This window comes from Panthera pardus, unplaced genomic scaffold, assembly GCF_024362965.1.
Source record: "Panthera pardus isolate Hobbes unplaced genomic scaffold, ASM2436296v1 HiC_scaffold_6, whole genome shotgun sequence".
NCBI lineage: Eukaryota > Metazoa > Chordata > Mammalia > Carnivora > Felidae > Panthera > Panthera pardus.
This window is the reverse complement of record NW_026526991.1, coordinates 10,923,781-10,948,769: the sequence shown is the minus strand read 5'-3', so window position 1 is coordinate 10,948,769 and position 24,989 is coordinate 10,923,781. Positions and strand designations below refer to the sequence as shown.

The window sequence follows — 24,989 nt, the reverse complement described above, 5'->3', positions numbered from 1 at the left end:
GCGAGCAGTGGGAGGAGATGGGAAAGGAGAGTGTCTGCCGTAGTGAGTTGAGCTCCAGCCCGACTCCCGTGCCCTCCTGTGCCCCTGTTTCCTTCTCCGCAAAACCAAGCTGCTAACACCTACACTGGGCGGCCCGGAGGGGGATTAAATGAGATAATATCGGCTAGGTGAGAACGCACGGTGGTGAGAGAATTTATTTCCTGGCGTTGCTGTTGGCATAAAGCAAGGGCTGTGCCCACTGGGGCAGGCTCGGGGGAAGAGGCACGTAGCAGAGACCCCCCCACCCCCACCCCGCGCGCGCCCTTGGCATCTAGGGAAGTTAGAGGCGCAAAGGAAATTCTTCGAGGAAAGAGGACCAGGGTGTGCCAAAGGCTAAGACGAAAGAGAGGTCTTTGAGGAAATGAGAGTTCGGTCTGAGGCTGGAGGCCGGGTGTGGCCAGGCCTCTGGAGTCAAGGGAAGGGGTCCCAGATTTATCTGGAGGCCCCGGAAAAGCAGGGAGCAAATGAGGTTCGCTTCAGACTCTGGACGACTGGAGGGGGCGCCCCAGGGCTTCCAAACAACCAGCGTGTCCGATTATGGGGGGTGGTGGGTCTGTGTTCGCCACATGCTAGCGAGAGCAGGCGTGGGGTTTTCAGGGGGGTGGCTTGTTTCCGTGGTGAAGTCACCTTAAAAACAGAAAGGCCTTGTCTGAGCGGAGGCTGAGAGGCGCCATGGGGTTTCCCCGGCTAAACCCAGTTCCTTTCAAGGGGGTGGGGGTTCCTGGGAGGCCGGTGAGGTGGAGGGCCCTGCCTCTCCCAACATCAGGACTTATGGGGGCAGCTGGGGGGGGGGGGGGCGGGGGCGGTGAGCAGAGAATCGCAGAGAACAGAAACCCAAAGCATTTCGCGGGCTGGCAACCGGGGGGGGGGGGGACTTCTGTGCCGCGGGGGACGGGGTCTTAGACCTCTCTTTTTTTATTCCTGCCTTGTAGCTTCCATGTAGCTTCTCCAGAGTGTCAGCCCCCGAGGGCAGGAGCTCATGTGCAGCACTGGACCCCGCACCTGGAACAGAGGGAGAAGGCGCGCCATAAACGTGCACTGGAGCGTGCATGAAGCTTGGACAGAGGAGAGCAACCATCCACGGGAGCGCAAAGGCTGGCACTTGTCAATTAGGAAACTCTAAGGTGGGAGCACAGTCCCCTCTCTCTCTCTTAAAGAAACTCGCTCTTGCTTCGTGCCTCCAGGGACGGGCATTGCTTCCTTACCCTGTGGGGACCCTTTCGGTGACCCGCAATAAGGGTGGTTGGGGAGTTCTGGCTGCTCGACACCCATAATCCGGAACTCCAACAAGGTCTGAGTCCTCCTTGGGGAGATAACCCCTCCACCTTAAGTAGATAAGGTTCTTATCATCGGCTTGGAACCACCCCTCGCTCCAGCATGGGGTGTGGTCCAGGCCTGGCCAATCAGAGCTCAGCACCCTCCCCCCACCAAATACGATTGGTTGAATATGACCCGCAAGTAAGCTGGTCCATTCAGAGTAAACCTTAATTAGAACTTTGCCTGGGGCATGGGGCGCCTGGGTGGCTCAGTCGGTTAAGCGTCCGACTTCGGCTCAGGTCATGATCTCACGGTCCGTGAGTTCGACCCCCGCGTCGGGCTCTGTGCTGCCAGCTCAGAGCTTGGAGCCTGTTTCAGATTCTGTGTCTCCCTCTCTCTGACCCTCCCCTGTTCATGCTCTGTCTCTCCCTGTCTCAAAAATAAATAAAATGTTTAAAAAAAAAAAAAAAAGAACTTTGCCTGGGGCAGATACTTGTGGGTTGGGTTTTTTTTGTGTGGTTTTTTTTTTTGGTTTTTTTTTTTGGTTTTTTTTTGCCCAACTTGAACCCGGAAGAATGCTCTTGAGAGACACCTGCCAGAAAATGAACCAGACAGCAGGAGGCAGAGCAAAGAGGTACAGGAAAGCAAGCCCTGATGACATAATTTGAGCCTCCCCCTCCCTCCTTGATCAAGCTGCACCTGAAGACACGATCTTTCCAAATTTGAATCAGTAAATTTATTTTCTGCTTAAGCAGGTTGAATTAGGTTTTCCATTTGCAATAGCAAAAGTCCTGGCTGGCAGCGTCTGAAAGTTTTAAGACTCCTACGGGCAAATGTAGCTCAGGGTCCTGTGAGCGGTGGAGAAAGCCTCGAGGGGTGGCAGGAGTCCGCGGGACCCAGGGTTTTGACGGGTGGTTGCAGGTACCCGCCGACAGTCAGAGAATTTGGTTTATTTCATGTTGCCCCAAAGAAGAGCGCTCAGACCAGAGGAGCAAACTTCTGAGACACTCACTTTGGCTCAGGAGAAGGAGAACTTTCAGACAAGCAAGACCACCAATATTGGAGTAGTAGCCGGCCTCAGGAGGGAGCGAGAGACCCGTCCTTGAAGGCATACTGGCGACAATCTGGCCCGAAATTTCCAGAGGGGATTCAGGCGTCGGGTGGGACTGGGGCAAAGGGGTAGACGCTGCCATTGTGTGGCAGCGGGCACGAACAGCACTAATGCAAAGGGGGCTCCCCTCTGGCCCCCGGGGAGGGGGGAGGAGGGCAGGAGCAGCAGGGGTTGGGAACAGAGCCTGCGAATTCACACCCTTCCAGCCCCAGGGGCCCCCCAGCCCAGAGAAGCCCATCAACCAAGCTCTGCAGCCCTCTGCTAGGAAACACCACGGGCGGGGAGGGTACAGCGTGGCCAGCCGGGGTGCCATTGGGCTTTATGGGAGGGCCCTGGAGGTCAGAACCATCTGGCTGGGAGGGCTGGGTGCAACCTGGAAGGTAGACACGCAGGGGGTGAGAATCTGATGGCAAGCAGAACGGCCTGCTCCCTCGCCGCTTTCCCAGCTCAAGGCTCACGGCAGCCTCCTGGCTTTGGCTCCAGGTTGGCCCTCCCACCAGTCCCCCGCCACCACCCCCCCACCCCCCGCTTGCCCACCACACCAAGGCCTCTCCACCCTTCTAGTCCCACGTCTCCAGGCTGCCTCCAACCCACACTGGTCCCCCTTCTGCCCCCACTGGAGTCTCAGCTCAGTCTGCCCTGCCTCCACTCTTATGTGAGGTGCTGGCTCCTCCCCCCTCTCCTGGGGGGTGGGGCCAACGCATCTTCCCATCCCGGTCCCCATCCCTGGCCTCCGGCAGGGTCGGCAGGGTGGGAGACTAGCGACACCCATGCCTTGGCTCTGGCACCTTCCTGCTGGGAACTGGGCTCCACTGAGCTGGACCGGCTCAGGAAAATAGGGAAACTGAGGCCACTGCGATGCTTGCCCTTCTGTCTTGGCCTAAATGCCATTCCCGGTGAAACGCAAGGCCACTGAGCAGTGGCTAGACAACCCCCCACCCCCACCCCGCCGCCCCCCAGCCAGAGCCTGCTGTGTGCAGGTGGAGGACGGGTCACGAAGCGGGGAAGGAGGCGCTCTTACCCTAAAGGATGCTGCAGGGGCGCTTCTGTGGCCGCGTGGGCTGGGGGCACAGGACGGCCCGGATCGCCTCATCGAAGACGGTTTTCAGGCCTCGCTGGGTGAGGGCTGAGCACTCCAGGTATTTGACCGAGTCTAGGGTGGGGTGGCAAGAGGGCAGGCCCAGGTCAGGGGCCGGCCCTGGGCAGAAACCTCTCCCAAGCCACACAACTGTGCCAGGCTGTGGGGGCCACCTGGGCTGTGCCACTCAGAGGAGAGTATCCACAACTCTGTGCCTCGGTTTCCCCATGTCTGAAATGGGGAGCCTGGTTTCCAAAAGAGAGGCTAAGACCCACAAGAGCAGGTCTGTATCTTCCTTAGACACGTAAGCCCTTAGGGAAGGCAGGCAGGAATTTTGACACATTCCTAAAGGAAACAAGGGCTCCAGTGACAGTGACTGAATCTCTCCACGTCTCAGTTTCTCCGAAAAAACTAGCCGCACACCTGCCTCCACGCTTCCCCTCGGGAGGCCTGAGGTGCTCACAGCCCGGTCACCAGGACCTTCCAAGTGCCATCTGACCATTCCTTAACATCGTCCCATTTGACAGATTCGGAAACTGAGGCTCGTAGGTGGGAAATCATTTGTCCAAAGTCACATGCTGGGTGCCTCTCGTCCACCTTGGGGCGGCTGGGGACTGTCAGTGAGGGGAACGGGAGTAGAGAGTTTTCCCTCCCTGCTGAGGGGACCAGCCTTCTCCTACCTGACCGCTCAGGGCAGGAGCCCGGGGCACAGATGGTCAGGCCGAGCCCTTACTCCCAGGGGGCCGCGTTCATGCCCTTCTGGAAGGAACCTGCCTGAGTTCCCACTTCTGCTACAACACAAATCGTTTCCCTGAAGTAAGGAACCACAAAGCCCCTTCTTTGAGAGGGCTGGGGCTGACCTCAGGAACCAGAGGAAAGGCAGGGGCAGGAAGGGGAACTTTGTCCCCCTGGAGTCTGCCCTTCTAGGAGGAAGGAAGCAGACCAAGGCCGATAGGTGCCCCTGCCAAGCACTGAGCTAGGGGCTTCCAAAAACCCTGTGAAGAAATACTGTGATTCCCCACTTCCCAGATGAGGAAACAGGCCCAGAGAGGGGAAGCCTGGGCCCCAGAGACACACAGCTGGGGAGAGGAGAGCCAGGACCTCAAGAGGGACTGCCCCTGGAAGGAGGAAGCCCACAGATGCCCTGGGGTTGGGAAGAAAGAAAGGGCAGTGACAAGGAAACCGAGGTTCAGAGAGTGTGTCACTTGCACAAAGTCACATGCTGGCTGTGTCCCCTGTACTCGGGAGCATATTCCCAGCAGGGAGAGCACAGAGTGGTCCCAGGGCCTGGCTGGCAGAGGCCAGACTCCCTTGGTTCAGGTTCAGGTTCAGGTTCAGGTTCCGGAGTGTCATCATCTTATAACCCTTTTGTGCCTAGAAGGGTGTCGCCGGGCATTGGCCACTGTCTCCTTGCGAGGGACCACAGCCAGCGTCGACTTCTTCCGCACCCACCAACTGCCTCCTCCCTGGCACCTGCCACCCCCTTGCTTCCTCTCAGCTGAGTGGCATCCAGAGCAACGGCCCTGAGTGGAGGTAGAGGGGGGTGGGGGGAGGGTGCTGGGCTCCCTTCAGCTCTGCCTCTGATCACCCTAGGACTCTGGCCAGTCCCCCTCTCTGTGCCTCAATTTCCCATCTGTCTAGGACGTGGTGACTTGGGACACGTATCGAGCGGAGGCAGGTGGGGTAGAGGAGCGCCGAGGGCGTGGGGGCAGGTCAGGGGGGCCGCAGATGCCCTTGATCTCCATGACTAATGGAGCCAGGTTGCCAGCTGCCCTAGCCTGGCTGGGTGGCCTTGAGCCGGCGACTTCTCCCCGAGCTTCACTCTCCTCTTCTGTAAAGTGGGGTCAACCAGAGACCCTCCTTCATGGCTGCCATGGGAACAAGGAGGGGAGGTATATGGCCCAGCACCCAGGAGGTGCTCAGTCTCCATCAGCCAGCCGCGATTATACCAGCCGGGACCTCAGCTGCCTCCCCAACTCGCCACCACAGGCTGGGGGCTGAGGCGGCCTCCGCCCTTCTCATCACACCAGCAGGTCCCCCAGGCCTCCTCTCCGGCCTCCCCTCTGGCCTAGGCTGGTCCGAGTCAAGTTCAAAGTCACTGCCCGTGCCCCTGCCCCACCCCCACTGGGGATCAGCTCCAGGAGGGAGAGGCTAGAGACCAAGGCAGGATCCGGAGCCATCTCCCTATAGAGGAGGAAGGACCTTTGGGGCGTGTGCAGGTCGGCCCATGTGAACGGAGAGACTGAGGCCCAGAGAGGGGTGGCCGCTCTCCCGAGGTCACACACACAGTCAGCGCTGGAGCCAGGACCGGAAGCCAGGCTTCTAGCCCCCTTCTCCTTGTCCCAAAGCACAGGCTTTAGAAGGGAAGGGCTCACAGGCAGGCTGGGGAGTCAGCCCCGGGCAGGAGGAGGTGGGGGACAGGCTGGTCAGAAAACAAGAGAGGGCAAGGGGGCAGGCCCGGTATTTGCGAGGAAAGCCAGCAGGCCTAGGAGCCAAAGACCCCAGGATGGGGTCCGGGACCCAGGCTTAAGAGGCAGCCACAGGCCCCCCGAGAAAGATGGCCATGTCAGTGGACTAGTCACAGGAAGGGGGTGGGGGTGGGGGGGCAGCTGCGGTTTCTCTTCCTGTAGAGATGTGAGTCCCCGGAGCCCTCCCAGTTCCGGCGGAAGGAAGAGTGTGGGGCTGAGGCAGGGCTGGGGCGGGGGGGTGGCGGGGAGGGGGGCCCCAGCCTCCTCAGGGACCAAACCCTGGGCCTTCAGGACCCTGTGTCGAGGCAGAGCGCCCCGGGCAGCTGGGTCACTGCTCGTAGTGGCCAAACTCGGCTGGGGACGCTTGGCTCTGGGGCAAGAGCCCCACCCCCAGGCCGCAGGCAGGTCAGGCCTTGACCAGGGACAGCAGGCCCAGGTGCCAGGGGACAGGCTGGACCCATTGGTGCCGGCCTCCCCGGTGCAGGCAGCCCTGAGCCGCCACGAGGAAGCCGCCGAGCCGGCAACGTGCTCTCTTGCATTCCACTCCCAGTGCCGTCACCTGCTGGCCGTGTGACCTTGAGAGGTGACTTTACTTCTCTGGGCCAGTAATCGGGAGGCAAAGAGGAGTTGGCCTGAGGAGGGGGCCTGGGGAAAGGGAAGTGAGAAGGAGGCAGAAGGGAAATCACCCCTTCAGACCTGAGGCAAAGCACCTCCTCCGGGAAGCCTTCCTGGAAAACTCAAGCTCCACTTGGCTGCTCGTCCCCAGACAGACAGCTCCCCCCCGCCCCCCCCCCCGGCACGGCCTGGCCCTGGAGCCCCTTTAATCCCGCGTGAGGCTGAGGCGGGCTCCCCCCCACAGCTGGCTCCCCTCTCTGAGCCCGAGCCCCGAGCCCCGTACCGATCTCCTTGGCCAGTGCCAGGCCCTGCGGGTAGGTAATAGGCGCCAGCTTCTTCTCCTTCAGCCTCTCGATGGTGTCCTTGTCGTCCCGCAGATCCAGCTTGGTGCCCACCAGGATGATGGGCGTGCTGGGGCAGTGGTGCCGCACCTCAGGGAACCACTGGGCGGGCGGGCGGGGGGGTGAGAGGCGGTGCGGGCAGGAGGGGGCACGGGAACGGGGAGAGGAGGGGCACCGAATGTGAGGAGAGAAGAGAGGCGGCGAGGCGGGGAGGAGGGGGTGTGGGGAGGAGAGGGGACGAGGTTACAGAGGGTGGGGAGTAAAGCTAACCACCCCAGCCCCCTCGGAGCCCCCTCTGAGTCTCACCCCCAGAGACTCACAGCCCTGGTTGGCACTGGGGACCCTCCGCTGCCCCTGCCCCTGCCCTAAAGTCATCAGCAACCCCGCCCCCCCACCCCGGGTCACCCGCCCCAAGCCCCCAAGGCCCCACTCTGTCCTGCTCACCTTGGCACGGACATTCTCGTAGGAGGCAGGGCTCACAAGGGAGAAGCAGATGAGAAAGACGTCCTGGGGACAGAGCAGGCAACGGTCACCCGTGAGAGGCCTGGAGGCATCACCTGGGCCCTTCCCACACCTGGGCAGCCACCGAGCTGTTTGTTGATCCAGGCTTTTCTAAGGGACTAATCCTCACATGACAGGCTGCCCCATTCTACAGGTGGGGAGAGTGAGGCTCACGGAAGCCCCGGGTTTGTCACCCGGGATTCCAGAGCCCGTACTCCTCACCGGGCACTCACTACCTACCCTCTGGTCACCAGCCCTTTCCCAGCCAGCCCGGAGGGAGAGCCTGTAGGCTCGCCCCCATCTCTCCTCCCCTCCCCAGCACCCCTGGGACTCAGAGTCCTGGGCTCCCTATTTGGGCCCTGTCCAGGATCTTCCTGCCCCACCCTTGGGCAGCCCCGGGGGGTGCCAGAGCCCATGAGGCAGGGGGGCCGGGGAGATGGGCACAGTGAGAGCAGGGTAGCTGAAGGCAGGCGGGGAGGGGAGGAGGCCCCGCTCTGGCCAGCAGGGTCATTACTGACAGGGGCAGGGTTGCCCGGCCCTGGCCCCAGGGCGTCGCCCCCAGAGGGCGCGGAAGAGCTCAGGCTGGGGACAGGAGGACAGGGAAGCACACCGTCTGTGGGTAGGAGAGCGGCCGGAGGCGGTCATAGTCCTCCTGCCCCGCGGTGTCCCACAGCCCCAGGTTCACGGGCTTGCTGTCCACCATCACATTGGCTGAATAGTTGTCGAACCTGCGGGGAGCAGGCAACACAGGAGGGTCAGTCTCCACGCCCCGGACCCCGGGCCCTCCTTCCGGCCTCCCGTTGCTTGGTGCGGAGGCCCAGGGAGGGGCGGCCACTGTCAGACTCGCATGGCCCTGTGCAGTCGGCTTTCCCTCTGGGTTTTGGTGTTTTTTCCCCATTACTGATTCATTACCTTAAAAAAAGTGTTAAATGCAGGTAAACCTCCAGAGAAAGACATGGTCTCTCCGTCCCTTTTCTGCCCTTGGCCTATCTTTTGAAGAAGTGACTTTGGGGGGGGGGGGCGTCGCAGAGCATCCCCCCTAAGTCTCGACCCGCATCAAATTTACCCACTTCCTGTGCTGCACTGATGTGGGTCACCCTGTCGCGGGTGGGGTCCTCCCCTGAAACAAACCCTGAGCGGAGGAGGTGGCAGCCTCGGGAGGGGAGTGAGGAAGAGGCAAAGAAGGGACACCAGCTGTTCCGGGGGGCGCTATTGAGGGGTCCCAGCAGAGGCAGCTGGGAGACAGGGCGCCCCCCCCCCCCCCCGCCCCCGACCCCTGAGGGGCAGGAAGCGAGGTATTTGTCCAGCATCCTTATCTTGCATTGGCAGAAGGACCTCCGGGGGCGCTAAATTCCTGGTCTTCCAGGCTGGTGGCAGGGGGCTTGGAGTGGGGGGGGGGGGGTGACACTTTTGAGAAATGCCACCAGCACATACAGGAAAGACATGTGCCAAAGGGTTGGGTGGGGGGGGGGGGGGCGGTTGTTGCTAGGGGGATGTCAATAGCGACAGCTAAAATCTCCCACCAGCACCAGGGAGGCCTCCAGGGCCATCACACAAGCTTCCAGACTTTTCTTTTTTCTTTTTTCTTTTTTTGTTTTAATCCAACCCAACACTATTTCTCACTACACATACCCCTGAAAGGAAAGTGCTGGTTTTTCAGCCTATAGAAAAGAAAACTGGGATCAGAGAGGTATAGCCCAAGGCCCCACAGCCAGCGAGGGACCAAACTAAGTTAGAAACCAGTTGCGTGGGGTCCCAGCGCTCACGTCTGACGCTCACTGCCCTGTGCCCCAGCTGGGTTACCACAGATGCCCTCACCTCCCGCCCACGGGGGCTAAGGATCATCACCTTGTCCCTCCCCACAAAAGCCACCTGCTCCTTGTCCCCTGGCCTGGCCCACTGAGACCTCAGGATCCTCCTCCTTCTCTCCTCATACATCAGCCCAGCTCTTTCCCGGGCAAGGCTCACGCTGCCCACCTCCCTGAGCTTGATCATGGCCGTGCCTCCCACCCAGACGCCACCTCCCGTTCAAGAGTCAAATTCCTGCCCAGGCAGTTCCTCCACTGCCGTGGGGAGGGGGAGGGGGCCTCCCCCTTCCCCCAGCCTCCACCTGGAAAGAGCTCACTGTGCCCTCCCTTAGGCAACCGCTTTATCTTGACCTCGAAGAGGCAATCCGTGTGTCTCTATCTTGCTGGGGGTCAGGGCTCCACAGGGCCCTGGCTGCTTCCCAGGCTTGGCACCCAATACATGCAGGTAGATGGGAACTAAAGCCGACTGAACTGAAGCCCTTGGAACGCCACCTCCTCCAGGAAGCCGCCCCAGAATGCTGCTTGGTGACCGGCTGCAGAAGCCCCAGTGCTTCAGGGTGCCTCCCGAAACAACTGTTCTGAGAAATACCCATGCACGCACCCCCAAAAGTGGGCAGCCTGCTATTTTTAGCACCCCATACTTATTCATCCATGGAGTGTTCGGGTCACTTCTCGGTTCCTCAGAGAGCCCCGCTCCCTACTGCCTGGAAGCTGCCACAAACACTTCTCTGACTCTCCACTCTGCTTCCTCCCTCACTCCGCCTCCCCAGTGCCCAGCTGACTCTTACTCAGCCGCCTCTAGCCCCGTGTCAAGGTCATCTCCCCTCTAGCCCCATGTCAAGGTCATCTCCCGCAAGAAGCCTTTCCTGCCTCCCAGCCCGCCCATCCAGGCCCCAACCCAGCAATCTTTGCCCAAACAACAGACACCACGCCTGGCTTGTTCCTCACTGCACCCTGAGGCCCCTGAGGCCTTTGTCACATAGTAGGGGCTCTGTGTACCAACTCTAGCTACCAGCCATGCCCTGTGGGGTTTCAGGAAGAAGGCGCCGTCCAGGGAGACACCGCGGGGCATCACGGGAAAAGACGCGCCTCTGGTGTCTTCGGCTTCGGTCGGAAACATTCCTTTGGGACACGCTGAGGAAGGAGGGACACTCTCCTCTCTAATGTCCAGCCTGAAATTCTGGTGCCAGAAAGCCTCCCAAGATCCCTTGCACCATACACACACACACACACACACACACACACACACACACACACACCGGTCCCTCCCCAGAGGCCCAGCTTCCAGAGCCTGAGGGATTACTGCAAGGATGCACCAGCGGTCTACACCTCCCGGGGGACCCCCCTTCCTTGAGATCCACAGGCAGTCAGCACCAGAGGAACCGCTCTGGCCAGCCCTCACCCCCTTACCCAGATGAGGAAACTGAGGCCCACACACAGGAAGGCACTTGCCCAAGATCTCACAGTCAGTCGGCGGCAGAGCCAGGACTAGATTCAGAAAATCCCCACCTGGGAAACGCTGAGGCCACTTCAGGGCTTGAGACTCGGAGGTTTGAGCCCGGGCCTGGGGCATCCCTGAGCTGAGGGGAAGGCAGGGAACTCACATCTGCTGAGCACCCAGAGCCGTCAACGACTGTTCCAGGCCCTTCGTACTTGGGCCACTTCAGTGGGCCCAGGAAGCAGCTGCTACCATTGTCCCCATTTCACACACGAGGGACACACACTCAGGGAGGCTCGGAGGGACCTGCCCCAGGTTACATGGGGCTTTGGTCCCAGCCCTACACCTGCAACGGAGTGGAGGAGGGGATTGGGGGCAGGAGGAAGGGGGCTCAGCCCCCAGCATCACCTGACCCCCACCCAAGCCCACCTTCAGAAAGGAACGCAGAGACCAGGGGGCATGCGTGGCTGGTGATGTGGGGACCAGGGAGGATCGACCAGGTCAGGCAGGGTGTGGACCACCGTTAGGACTCGGGTCTTGGTCCTGAGGACAATGGGGCACCGCTGAGGGGCTTCACCAGGCGGGGGGGGGGGGGGGGGGGTGGGGGGGGTGGACGTGATCATCTTGGCTAAGAGGAGCCACGAGGTGGAGAAGTCTGGAGAAGGGTAGCTGGGGCCAGCGAGGGAACCACACCCTCGGCGGCAGGAGGGTGGGCGGGGGGCAGCGAGAGCCCAGAAGGGGCTGGACGCCATGCTGTGCACAGAATTCCACACTTGGCTTGCCAGGAGGTGAAATGAAAACGAAAACCGAGTCCTGGCCAAGCTGGCCGAAATTAACCGGGTGTTCTTTTCTCCCACCGGCTGAGCCGCCCGGCGGTGGCTGAGTTCTGGCACCTTCTCGAAGCAGCCAGAGCGCCCAGTCACTACAGAGCACCAGCGACATGCTCATGAGTTTCAGTCTCCCCATCTGTTGGACCCTGAGCTGTCAACCCCCCACGCCTGGCAATGACTGTGCTCAGCTCACCTGCTCATCTGACCACGTGCTGGCCGCACACGTGTCCCAGCCTCAGCAAACCCGACTGTCCCCAGAGGAGGGGGATCCCCCCTAGGAAAACAGGGATCTCCTGCTTTCCCTAACCCCACTCCCCCCGGCTGCCCCCGCCCTCCAACGTCAAGGGCTCGGTGTGACTCATCTTTCCCTCCCCATCACAGAGGAACAGGCGTGTAGTAGGAGCCTCTCAGAGGGCTTGTCCAGAGCTGAGCGACTCTTGTCCCGGACGACAAAGGAGCATGGCATGCAGGACTGGCCACATACTTTGCAGCGTCCGATGCAAAATGAAAACGCAAGACCCCTTGTTCAAAAGTTAAGAATTTCAAGATGGCCCTAGGGTCTGACCCAAACTCCCCAGAGTCCTGGGAAGGTAGACCTTGCCTGGTTCGTTCTTATCTGTTGGTCTGCAAGGGGCGTCCGGTGTCCCGAGCCCACCAAGGGCCACCAGGAGCCCGGGTTCTCCAAGTCGTTGGCAACCACTGGCCCTAGCCTGGCCTCTGCTGGTCCCACCGTCTTGCAGCAGAGAGCATGCCTTTCGTCTCCCTGCCCAGGAGAAGTGCCCCGGCGGTGAGCCTGGGATTTCCCAGCCCAGCTCTGACCTTATAAAAAAGGGAAACGGAGGCTCAGAGAGGAGAAATGATTGGTCTAAGGTCCTTCAGCGAACGGGCCCCCCCAGCTGGGACAGGCAGAGAGGCAGGAAGGCAGGCCGGGCCAGGGCACCACCGGCGACAACGGCCTTTTGCGGGAGCTGTGCCCTCTCAGGCTTAGAGCCAGTCCTGCCTCTGCATTAGGAGATGCCTGATAAACACTTGATGATCCATGGCAAACGGACGGATACGGCAGGTGCAGAGAGGGTTGGACACTGGCACCAGGCCATCTGGGGACTCGGAAGCCGAGCTGGTGCTGAAGCCCGTTTTCCAGGGTCCCTACCCAGGATTCTCTGCCCTGGCCCGGCCGGCTGCTTGGCGTCCTGGGGGGCAGGCCCCTTGGGCACCGTGAGGCTCGCAGCTTCCCCTGTGAGTGGCCTGGGTATAACGGCCACCTCTGCTGAGGACCGAGGGAGGGCACACATGTGTGGCATTTCATGCAGGACACGATAGGCCCCCCCATAGATGGTGGGTAGTTCTGACGGATCCTCCGAGGGCCTCTCCATGGAGTTCAATTCAGGCCAACACAGAACACGTCTATCAGGTATAAGACGATGTGCATGAGATAACAGGGTGACCGTAGAGTACAAGGCTCCCTGCCCTCCAGAGACACAGTCACAGGAAGGATCAGATACAGTCACTCAAGGGAGTGAGAGGTCCTGTCAGGCTGCATGAGAAAGATTCCTGGAAGGTGGGGGGTGGGGGGCACCGGAGCTGGCCTGAGGGTCTTAGACGCCTGGGAAGGAAAGGCACTCCGGGCAGAAGGAACGGCTTGAGCAAAGGCCCTGAGGCCAGAATGCCCAGGGAGCGTTTGGTGGGCACAAGCAGGCAGAACACGAAGCAAAGTGATGGGCCACGATGCCGGAAGGCGAGGTGGGGAGAAGGCCCTGCAGAGCCTTGAATGCAGTGCTAAGGGTTGGGGAGTTGTCCTGCGGAGGGAGGGACCCGCTGAGGGTTGGTGGGGGCGGGGCAGGCGCCTTCCCACTTACCCCCCCTCCCGAGGCTGCCACCCACGAACTCCTACATACCCGCCTCCACATCCCACAACAGGGCAGGGCTCCCCACTGGCCTCCAGAGGGCAGTGCCCTCCCCCCTAACAGCGTGCGTGCGTGCGTCTGCTGTCTGCTCCCCCGTGTCAAGGCCCCCGACTGCCCCCTCCTCCAACCACCCCATCCCAGCCCCTCTTCTGGGACCCAGCCCCACATCCCACCTCCTGCCGAGGCCCAGCTGGACAGCTGGACAGCGGCTCTCTCCCACCCTGGGGCCCCGGCCCCCGCCCTCAATGCCCATCTCCACGCCGATCGCTGCTTCCTGGCTAGATCATGAGGCACCCCTGCCAGGCAGAGACCCCCAGGTGCCCACACGGGCCGCCACACAGGAAGTGTCTGAAAAGGGGGTGGGCTCGAGGATGCCACTCTCCCCAGCCTCCCAGCGCCCCGGCCCTCCCCTCCCCGGGGACTCACACGGTGGGGATGTACTCTCCAGGGAAGGCGTTGGTGGTATAGCTGATAAGAAGGCAGGTCTTGCCCACGGCTCTGAAAGGCAGAAAGTTCGAGAGGACAGCGGTCACGGGCCCTGCCCGAGACACGGAGGTTTCTGAGCACCTGCACTATCCCCTGGCCCAGCCCTCGGGGGGCGGGGGGGAGACTGGGGCCCACCTCTCTGGGCCTCAGTCTCCCCGTCTAGAAAACGGCGATGCGCCCATCCTCCCAGGAGTGTGCTGAGTAGTAAATTAGCACGAAGCTTGTAAAAGAGGCCAGCACCACGTGTGACAGCGTAGCAGCTTGTCCGTGTTAGGGAAAGCCTGTCCCTCCCAACCTCACCGGAGAGAGTAACAGTTAAGAACACAGACTTTGGGGGTCAGAGAGGCCTGGCCTCAAACCCCATGAGGTCTGGGCCAAATTGCTTAACTTCTCTGAGCTTCAGCTTCCCCACCTGTAAAATGGGCTTAATGTTAGGTGGGTGGGAAGACTGGAGAGAGGGGAGAACCCGGCGCCTGACCCACAGTGAGCGCTGAAGAGTGTTGGCCACGATTCGGGCCCTCTTCCCTGGGTCTGCGAGTCGGCTGGGCCGGGAGGGGGTACAGGTAGCGCCACGGGAAGCCCGGGGCCAAAGGGGCGGCCCCTGGGCCCTCGTTTCGTCACTTCCTGTTCTGAGAAGGCTGGCCGCCTTCTCCTCCCCCACCGCCGCCCTCCCCAGGGCCTGCCACCAAGGTAACTTTGAATGACTGGAACGTTGCCCTTGGCTTCTGCCCTCCCCGCCTCAGATTAGGTACAAAGCGGAAGTGAGCAGGGCTGGGCAGAGAGGCGGGCAGATAAGGCCGGCCAGCACATCCGAATCAGCCGAGGGCCCTCTGATAAACCGACCCGCTCCCAGGAGACCCATCGGAGCCAAAGTCGGTCCGTCGTGTCAGGGCCACTGCGACCCAGGGCAGGAAAGAGCTGAGCCTCCCAAAGCCTCAGGCTGCCCCTCTGCAGAACGGGAGGGTGGGAACGGAGGGCTGCCCAGCCAGAAATGCTGGGGTAGGCTGGACTGCACCCAGGATGCCCCTGTGGGCTGGACCCTGAGACGCTGTTACGGCCGGCGTCAGAGATCGGCATCTCGGACCAGTCGTTGTACAGATGAGGAGACTGAGGCCCACGGCTGAGAAGGCCCCTCGGCCCAGCCTACCTGGCACGGGCCCTCCCAATCACCCTCCCACCCCTCCTGCCCTCTCCCTTCCCTTCATGTTCCCCTCCCCCTTCTGCTCTTTGCCCACATCCCCCGCGCGCGCGAGTCCTCCCCAACCAGGCAGGCTGAGGGGGAGGGGAGAGTCAGGGAGGGAGGAGGGGAAGGAGGGTAATATTTATTGAGCACCCTGAGCACAGGACAGCCCCTCGAAGTATGTCAGGTGACCCCCACACATCAACCCCAGGGGCGTGGCCTCTCCCCGGATGGGCAAGCTGAGGTTCAGAGAGGCTCTGCAGCTTGCCTGAGGACACACAGCAGAGCAAGCCAGTGACCAGAGCCCAGGTCAGCCTGCGGACGAAAGGCCAGGTTCTTGGTTCTCCACCCCCGCCCCATCTGCCTCCACAGAGTGGAAGACAGGTCCCATAAGAGACCTGTCCCAGCTCTCAGGGTGTAGGTGAGAGGCCCCGGGCACATCTACCCCCAGCCCCGCACCGTCCACCACCTCCCCCCAGGCAGCTTCCGGAGGGAAGTGGGCAAAAGAGAGTGGAGCTGTCCTCTGCCCACCTGGGGAGGGGGGGCTTTCTCTGGGCCCCGGGGACAAGAAGGGAGCAGCCCCTCCCAGCTGCTTCCCAGGGACTCCTACATCTGCAGGGCGGGAGGGTCTCAGGGGTAACCCAGTCGGGCGGCTCCGGCCAGGTGAGAGGTTCAGCCAGGTACCTACCCATCTCCCACCACCACGCACTTGATGGCCTGCATCGCGTCCGGGGCCTGGGAGGCGGCGCTGGTGACAGCTCGGGGCACGGAGCGTTTCTGCGGGCTCCAAGGGTTTGGAGAGCCTGGCGAGGTCCCCCCCGACGGAAGAGCAGCTCAGTAGGACGGGAGGCAGGAGGAAGCGGAAGGGGAACTTACCCAAGCTGCTGCCCCAACAGCCGATTGCAGAGGGCGGAGCATGCGGTCTGGCAGATCAGCCCGGGGCCCCTCAGGTGCCGGCTGGGGCACCGACAGGAGACCCGGGTACCCTCTGGGCTGGGGCCTGACCTGTTGCGCACGGCGCCGGGCTGGAGCAGTTCTCCAAAGGCTTCGGGCTTCCTGAGGAGCTCAGTCCCCCTCGGGTCTAAGTGGTAAACACTCAATGAGCTGAAAGTGTGTGCCCTGCACGGTATTCAGGTGCCGGTGAGTCCAGGGCGCAAAAGGTATAGCCCATCCCTGGGGAAGATAAGACCTCGCACGTGTGTCTATAAAACAAGGCAGGAAGTGATGGGGCCAAGAGGGATCTCCAGGGAGGGGACCTCGGGGCTACACGAAGGGAGAACCGGGGCCGGGGAGGTGACATGTGAGCCAGCACTTGAAAGGTGGTGCCGGAGAGAGGACACTCCAGGCCGGGGGATTGCATGAGCGATACACAAGGCTCCCCCAAGCACGGGGATCCCAGAGTGCGGAAGGAGGGGAGGGGCGCGGGGGGTGGGCAGGAAGGGAGGTGGGGGGCCGCTGATGGAGAAGGAGAAATAAAAAGGAAGTTACGGGCAGTGCTCCACACGAGCCAGTCCGGTGCTCGAGGCCACCCTGGGGGACCAGGCACCCTGGAACGAGGATCCGTGACCCGTTGTAACGAGGGGGAAAGGGAGGGTCTGAGAAGGCAGCGGACTCGCTAGGACCGCCCAGCCTGAAATCATACCCAGCGCCAGGCAACCCCAAGTTCACCTGGCTCTAACTGTTCATGGCCACTGCCCGCCCCCCCCCACATCCGGGGGAAGAAAGAGGCAGAGCCGCCAGTCACCCACCCTGGACCGTCACTTAGGACGAACGAGGAGACCCCAGGACAGTGGCCTGCTCCAAAACTTGGCCCGTCGGGGATTCAAACCAGCCAACAAACTTTGATACTTTCCTCTGTCCTTGGCATTAGCTGAGCTGAGACGGTGGAAAATACTTCGCGGGGCTCAGACGGAGTCAGGAAGGCCCCCCATGACCCACCCTGGGCTTCCTGCCTCACAAACCACCTAAGGTCTTTATTCTACATGCTCCCCCTGGACCCAGGTTCTTTTCCCATCCACCGCTAGCCCCTAGGGCAACCTCTGTGAATCTAAACAACAAACAAAAAACCTAAATGCACTGCGGGGTCCTGGATTGGATCCTAGAACCGAAAAACAACATTAGTGGGGAAACGTAGTAAAGTCCAAATCAAGTCTGAAACTGAGCGGACTCAGTCTGTGCCAACGTTAAGTTCTTAGTTTTGACAAGCGTGCCCTGGTTATGATGTTCACGTAAGGCGAAACCGGGTGACGGGTATAGGTGAATTCTCTGACTATGTTTGGAACTTTTCTGTAAAGCTAAACTCGTTCCAGAATAAAAATGTTTATTTAAAAAAAAAAAAAGAAAAGAAAAAGGAAGAATGCACTTCTTTGGGAAGACACAGCCAATGAGTGAGGCCACATGACTTGGAAAGGGTTATACGTACTGGATTTTATCTCCCATTTGCCCCTCTAGGGAGGAGCTTCCTTACACAGTGAACAGCCTGCCCAACCATACATGGCCCACACGGCCCTCAGATGGCCCCTGCCCTCCATCCTGAGAAAGCCACTTCTCCAAGACAATCCAAGCAAAAGTCACCCTGACTTAGGGCCACCCAACTCCCTCCTTCGTGCTGCATGCATTCGATTACACACCACCTGAATACCCAGCACTGGGCTCAGCTCTGCAAGGAATACAAAACACAGATTAGAACATTGGCTGCAAGGGGCACCTGGGTGGCTCAGTCAGTTAAGCGTCCGACTCTTGATTTCGGCTCAGGTCACGATCTCACAGTTGGTGAGTTCGAGCCCCGCGTCCGGCTCCCACGCTGACCGTGCAGAGCCTGCTTTGGGATTCTCTCTCTCTCCCTCTATCTCTGCCCCTCCCGCTCTCCCTCCCTCTCTCTCAAAACAAATAAATAAACTTCTAAAAAAAGAAAGAGAGGAAGCTGGCCCTGAATGACTTGTGATCTGTACTGAGAGGGACCCGGGGATCCTGAAACCCCTCTCTTGGGTTGTCCCGATCCGCAGGTGGCCCTGAGGCTATGTGGACAGGCCAGGGTTGGGAGAGAAACAAGATGGGAGGGGAGCAGCCCGGACGGCAGCATCCAGGTGGACGCAGGGCTGGGAGGACAGTGGGAAGGGCTGTGTGCTTCCAGCGTGAGTTCACTGCTCTGACACACGACTGGCGGGGCCTCTCCTGCTCCCCCACTTTACAGATGAGAAAACCAAGGCACAGAGAGGCTCGCTAGCTTGCCAGGGATGATACACTTGTAGTCGACTGGAAGCGAATTTAGGTTCTCCTTATAGGTTCTCCCTCCTTCCCTCTGTGAAGACACAGAGTCCAGAGCCGGCTCCAGGCTCCCAGCTGTCAGCACAGAGCCCGACGCGGGGCTCGAACTCACAGACCGCGAGATCATGACCTGAGCTGAAGTCGGACGCTCAACGGACTGAGCCACCCGGGCACCCCTAAATGGATCCACTTAAAGTACGCCGTTCCATTCATTTTGACAGATATATACACCCATGAAACCTTCCCCCAAATCAAGATACGGAACATTCCAGAACGCTCCCATCACTGCGGGACGTTCCTGCCCTCCCCCCACCACACGCAGAAGCTCCCATCTGCTTTCTGTCTTCCTAGATGACTTTGCCTTTCCTAGAATTTCACATAAATGGAATCACACAGTACGTGACCTTTTGCAAAAGGCTTCTCTCACTCGGCGTGTTTCGGAGAGACATCCGGGTCGCTGCGTGTGCTGTGGTCCGTCCCCTCTCATTAGCGAGCAGGTCCGTCACGGGGATGTGTCACCGTCTGGTTACTCATTCAGTCCTGTACTCTTTTAACCACACTTCGCAGACTCACGACTCACAGATACGCGGGGCCTCTGGGCATGCGTAGAGGGATCGCCCCTGCTCACATACCTCCGATGACGGGGAACTCAGCCCCGGCTCACATACCTCCAATGACGGGGAACTCATTTCATTAGGAGACCGTCTCTTCCACCCTCGGGCAACCGGGCCTGTTCCAAAAGCCTTCCTCATTTCAGCCCAATCCGCCTCCCTAGATTGTCCCCACAGAGGTCCTAACTCTTATTCTGAGGCCACTCAGATCAGTTCCCAGCCTCCTTCTCACCACAAGCCTGAGGATTTGGGAATCTCAGCCTCCACCCAGCAATGTGCTGGTAAATGGTTGACTTCTTCCTCTAGTTCAGTTATTTTTGCTGATATGCAATCTTCCACGATATGAATGTCTCAAAATGTATTTCTCCAGTCTCCTGTGGATATATATGAGTTTGCAAAGCCTGCTTTATAAACAGCTCTGCTATGATCATGTGCGGACTCCTGGAGCTGGCGTGTGAGATTTCTCTAGAAGTGGGGGCGCAGAACTGGAGGCCATGTCCGTATTTTCCCTCAATCGAGAGAGAAGTCATGCTTCAGGGGCACCCGTGGTCCACACCCTCGCCTACACTTGCCCTTGTGGCCTTTATACTTTGGTCAACCTTGTGGATGTGAACTGACATCTCATTGCAGTTTTAATTTATATTAACTTACTTCTGGTGCCGTTGAGCATCTTTGCAAGTATTGATCGGGCATTCGTGTTTCGTGTTCCCTAAATTGCCTCTTCGTATTTTTTTTTTTTTGTCCATTCCTCTATTCTTCTGCATTTATTTGGAGAAGTTCTTTGTATAATCTGATTTCCAAACTTAAATTGCCTATCTTTTTTCAGATCTTTGGGTTTGGGTTGTCTTTTAATCAGTTGTGACTTTGAACGACCAGGTTTTATTTGAATGTAGTCTCCTGTAAACTTCTTCCCTGATGGCGTTGCTTTTGGAGTGAGTTTAAAGAAATCCTTCCCAAAGGAAGAAAGAAGGAAAGAAAGAAAAGCAAGCAAGAAATAAAGAAAAAAAGAAAGAAAGAAGGAAGGAAAGAAGGAAAGAAAGGAAGAGAGTGAGAGAGAGGGAAGGAAAGAAAGAAAGAAAGAAAGAAAGAAAGAAAGAAAGAAAGAAAAAAGAAGGAAGGAAAGAAAGAAAGAGAGTGAGAGAGAGGGAAAGAAAGAAAAAGAAAGAAAGGGAGAAAGAAAGAAAGAAAGAAAAAAAAGAAGGAAGGAAGGAAGAAAGAAAGAGAAAGAAAGAAAAGAAAGAGAAGGAGGGAAGGGAAGGGAAGGGAAGGGAAGGGAAGGGAAGGGAAGGGAAGGGAAGGGAAGGAAGACAGACACTCAGGAGCACCCAGGTGGCTCAGTTGGTTGAATGTCCCACCCTTGATTTTGACTCAGGTTATGATCCCACAGTCATGGGATCCACGCTGAACGTAGAGCCTGCTTGGGATTCTCTCTCTCTTTCTGCCCCTCCCCCCCACTCCTTCTCTTTTTCTCTAAAGTAATTTTTTTTTAAAAAAAGAAGAAAAAGAAAAAAGAAATCCTTTCCTATGCCCCATTTCATAAACGATGTTCTCCTACGTTTTCTTCTAAAGCTTTTAAGGTATTGCTTTTATATTCAGGCCTTTATACAGCTGGGACGGGTTTTAGGGTATGATGACATATGGGTTTAATTTCATCGTTTCCATGACCAACTTCTCCGGCACAATTTGCTGAGGCGCCCTGCCTGCCTTTACCCCAGTGAGCTGCAGCCCGGCGTCTCCCGGCAGGTGTCTGTGCTGCGTGAGTCTTCCCAGCCCCTCTGGCTGTTGGTCTGTCTGTCCTCCCCGAAACCAGCACAGCGCTGCCTTAATTGCCAAAACCCCGTGCCAGCTTTTTATAGCTGGCAGGACAAATTCCCCCCTCTTGAATGTTTTCAAAATGGTTAGCACTGACCTCTTATCAATTTGAGAATCAGCTTGTCAAGTTCCGAGAAAAACTATGTCAGGATTCTAATTAGAATTCGGTTCAATTTATGGAAGAATTTGGGGGAGAATGGACACCTTGGTAATATTCAGTCTTCCTACCCATTAACCTGTTATATTTCTCCTTTATAGCTTTCAATAAAGTTTTATAATTTCCCCCCAGAAAGGTCATGCATGTTTTTCCATCAGATTTGTTCCTTGATACGTTATTACTTTTAGTGCCCTCGGAACTAACACCTTTTAAAATTGCATTTTCTGTTTGTCGCCTATATGCAGGGAAAATGTCAAATTTTGCATATTGGACATATATATATATATATATATATTATACTTATATATATGGCCATATGGATGGAAATTCTTATTATAATTTATCGAGAGCTTTTGCTACTAACAAGTCTAAGACTGTCTTTGTAGACAGCCTTCACTGGTGGCAAATGACACTTTTACTTCCTCCTTCCCAATTTTTATAATATTAATTTCTTGGATAGTCTGGAGCGCTTCCTGCTGTATCGAATAGAATCGGTGATGGTGGGCACCTTTGTCTTATCTCCGATTTTATTTTTTTGAATGTCTATTTATTTTTGAGAGAGAGAAAGACAGAGCACAAGCAGAGAGAGAGGGAGACACGGAATCCGAAGCAGGATCCAGGCCCCGAGCTGTCAGCACAGAGCCCGATGTGGGGCTCGAACTCACAAACAGCGAGATCACGACCTGAGCCCAAGTCAGACGCTTAAGCCACTGAGCCATCCGGGTGCCCCTTACTTCTGAATTTTAAAAAGGTTCTTCTAGTGTTTCACCATTAAAGATGATGTAGGCTCTTGGCAGATACTCTTATCAGTTAAAGAAGTTTCCCTGTTATTGTTAGTAACGGCCGTCTTGTTCTGTTCTTATCGTGTTTAATTTAATTGAATGCTTTTTTTTCCCCTGTGGCTGTGGAGATGTGAATAACACTAATACAGTTCCTAGTGCTCAGTCACCCATGCATTCCTGCATAAACCTAACCTAGTCACTCTGGGGAACGCAGCTGACGGTCCCTCAGTGGCCACTGTCCCCTTCTGCTTTTTGGTAACAAGCCTCCAGGACTTACAGCCAGCCACATGCTCGCCCCCGCTCAAGATCAAACTTCTCAGTGTCCCCTGCAGCGAGGTGTGGCCTTGTGATTAAGTGGAGGGATAGGTTGGGGGTTGGGGAGGAAGGGTGTGCGTGGAATTCATGTGTGCAACTTATGAGTCATCATCTCCTTGAAGCCTTAAACCATTTGTCCTGTCCATCTTTTTTGCTCCTCTCCCCACCGCCTAGAAAATAGAAATGCTGGCACAATCCTGGACATGCAGGGGATGGTAAATCAGGATGAGTCACCCCGGAGGGACATGAGAGAGAAATACACTGTGTCTTCTTTAAGGCACTGTGCTTTGCGGGGTTTCTGTTGTCACAACTTAAACTATACCCTATGGAATGTGGTCGCAATGATTGTCTTGTGTATATAGCGGGCTTCAAATCGTCAATATCAGGGGGGAGGTCCCTCCTTCACCAGTGCAATTGGCCAGTCGTGTTCCTTTCTCATGTTGCCTTTGGGGGGGACGGGGGGGGGGGGGTAACCAAGGTTATGCTAATTTCACGAGCTGAGTGAGTGACATTATCTCTTTTTCTATTTTTAGAGACGTTTGGATTATACAAAATTATCTCTACCTTGAATACTCTGTAACATTTACAAAGCCATCTGGGCCTGGTTTTGGAATTAATGTGAGAGAAAAAAGTGGTAGCTCTTCAATGACTAATTCGGTTTATTTAGTGGATGGATATGGGACTCCTTGGAATTTCTACTACTCCTGGAACCATCTTTTCTATATGTTTCTAGAAACAGTTTAGATAGTTTTCTATTTTGTTTGGGTTCTCAAAGTTATTGATAGAAAGCTATTCATAGCATCATCTTATAAACCTTCAACATCTCCTTTTCAATCTGCTACATCCCTTCTTTTCATTCTATATTATTTCGCTTCCATCCATTCTGAATTGCTCCCCAAATTAGTTTTATTATGCTTTCCAAAGAACCAACTTTTGGCCTTTTTAATCCTTTCTATTATGCAATTTTTTCCCACCTAACTAATAATCTGGTCTTTTCTTTATTTTTTCCTTTATTTTTTCTTTGGGTTTATTGCATTATTCTTTTTTTACTTCCCAGTTTTGAATGCTTCGTTCATGAATTTTCAACCTTGTTTTGTTCAGAATAGAAGCTTTAAAGGCTATAAATTTTCCTCAAATACTACATTAGCTGCAACCTACAATCCTTTCTTAATCGGGGTAAAATACACATAAAATTTGTCACAACCTATGACTTCGGTATATAAAACTTTCTTATGTTTTAGTTCTACATATCTGAAGATTTTCATTATGATTTTCTTTTTTGATCAATGAGTTATTTGAAACAGTTAATTTTCAGATGCTAGGGGAAAGGATCGTTCTCTTTTTGGCTACTGTGTTTTTAGTGGTCTTGTGGTCAAAGAACATGGACTGCATCACACTGGTTCTTTTAAATTAGTTGAGGCTTGCTTTATGTATGAGCTAATATGAGGCTCATTTTTCCAGAAATGTGTAGATAGTCAGCGTTCTATATGTGTCTAATAAAACAAAGGTGTTAATTGCACTGCTCAAATCTTTTATATTATTACAAGTTATTTTCATTTGTTTTGCTTGATCTATTAGCTACTAGAAAGGTATGTCAACTCTTCCACCATGACGGTCAATTTGTCAATTCTCCTTATAATCCTTTTACTTTTGCTTTATAAATGTTTAGGCTGTGTCATCAAATGCATACAACTTTAGAATTATTTTATCTTATGAAAATTTTGTTAACCTTTTATTAAAATAGCAGCCAGCATTTTAAAAGTCTTTATTATATTTATTATGCTATATTTTAAGCCAGTACTTACAAATTATTATAGAAATAAAAGCCCCATTTGGGGCACCTGGGTGGCTCAGTCTGTTGGGCATCCAGCTTCCGCTCAGGTCAGGGTCTCGCGGTCCGTGGGTTCAAGCCCCACGTCAGGCTCTGCGCTGACAGCTCGGAGCCTGTTGCCCGCTTCAGATTCTGTGTCTCCCTCTCTCTCTCTCTGCCCCTCCCCTGCTCATTCTCTCTGTCTCTGTCTCTCAAAAATAAATAACACATTAAAACAACACATAAATAAATAAATAAAAACTTTAAAAAAACAAGGAAATTCCTGAGGGGTGGGGGTGCCCTGAGTGTCCCTGGCACGCCCCCTGGAGGGGTGCTGGGAGCCCATTTGGATGGAGGTCTGCTCTGCCTTGGATCAGCTGCATGTTCGTGTCACAACCAAAAGAGGTGGCAGAAGAGGGGGGGGGCCAGTTCTAACAGCCCCCAGTGGCTGGAGTCTGGTCCCCAGCCTGGCAGGGTCCTCCCAGAGTCCCTGGGCTCTGGGATCAAATTACTAGAGGGTGGATTCAGACAGAAGCAGATGATCGTTTCCCACCCCCTCTTTCCCTCCATGCCTACCCGCAACCCAGCTTCCCGGACTGACCGCCTCGGGCCACTCCCCATTTCCGGTCATCTCTCTCCTTCCTGGTAGAGGAGCCATATTTGGGCCCAAGGGCTCCGTGGGACAAATTTGGGGTCTGAGAAGGGAATTTTCTCCTCGGAGATCCTCACCAAGCCCTAGATGCAGGGTGCAGACCCCTCTCTTCATCAGGGGCTTTCCTTCTGCCCCCAGTTCAGGTTATGTGCCCCGGACACACCCAGAGACAGCCAGGCTCCCACGGCCCCCTGCCCCAGACCTCAGGGAGCACCCCTAGGCCACCCTCCTGCAACTTCTAGGTAGACAGTGCAGCTCCTTCTGGTGCCTTGCAGGTCCCTTCTGGTCTACTTCATACACCTGCACCTAGGACGCTGTCTTGGCCTTTCTCTTCACACCCTCGGGGGCATCCCAGACACTCCATGGCTCCCATCGCCATCCCGGAGACCTGCTGGAGAGGCCCTCACCCGACCTCGGAAGCCCACTGACCCCTCCAACTCCACATCTCCCCCCAGTCCCCCTCCCAGGACAACACAACCATCCCACTCTCCTAACCTGGGACCTGGACACAAACATTTGTTTAAGTT

At 56.6% G+C, this 24,989-nt stretch overlaps 1 protein-coding gene across 3 annotated transcripts; it reads right to left on the bottom strand.

The window, feature by feature from the left end:
* Positions 1 to 164: 164 nt before the first annotated feature.
* RAC2 (Rac family small GTPase 2) lies at positions 165 to 15,925 on the bottom strand. 3 transcript variants are annotated; one of them, XM_053895099.1, is made up of 7 exons: positions 15,766 to 15,925; positions 13,817 to 13,888; positions 8,021 to 8,138; positions 7,354 to 7,416; positions 6,852 to 7,011; positions 3,429 to 3,560; positions 165 to 1,041 (listed from the first exon to the last, which is right to left on the bottom strand). In XM_053895099.1, the coding sequence occupies exons 1-6, from the start codon at positions 15,777 to 15,779 to the stop codon at positions 3,430 to 3,432; spliced, it is 558 nt and encodes a 185-aa protein (XP_053751074.1). In that variant the 5' UTR covers positions 15,780 to 15,925; the 3' UTR covers positions 165 to 1,041; position 3,429. The 3 variants fall into 3 exon arrangements, with proteins under 3 accessions (XP_053751074.1, XP_053751072.1, XP_053751073.1); XM_053895097.1 differs by having other exon boundaries at positions 15,745 to 15,923; XM_053895098.1 differs by lacking the exon at positions 165 to 1,041 and adding an exon at positions 2,010 to 2,780 and having other exon boundaries at positions 15,745 to 15,924.
* Between the last annotated feature and the right edge of the window lie 9,064 nt (positions 15,926 to 24,989).

Excerpts from the sequence above, each read along its gene's own strand:
- RAC2 (XM_053895098.1), bottom strand. The coding sequence starts at position 15,779 with ATGCAGGCCATCAAGTGCGTGGTGGTGGGAGATGG. Across the intron at positions 8,139-13,816 it reads GGAGAGTACATCCCCACCGT|GTTCGACAACTATTCAGCCA; the intron begins GTGAGTCCCCGG and ends TGCTCCCCGCAG. Across the intron at positions 7,012-7,353 it reads ACGAGAATGTCCGTGCCAAG|TGGTTCCCTGAGGTGCGGCA; the intron begins GTGAGCAGGACA and ends CCGCCCGCCCAG.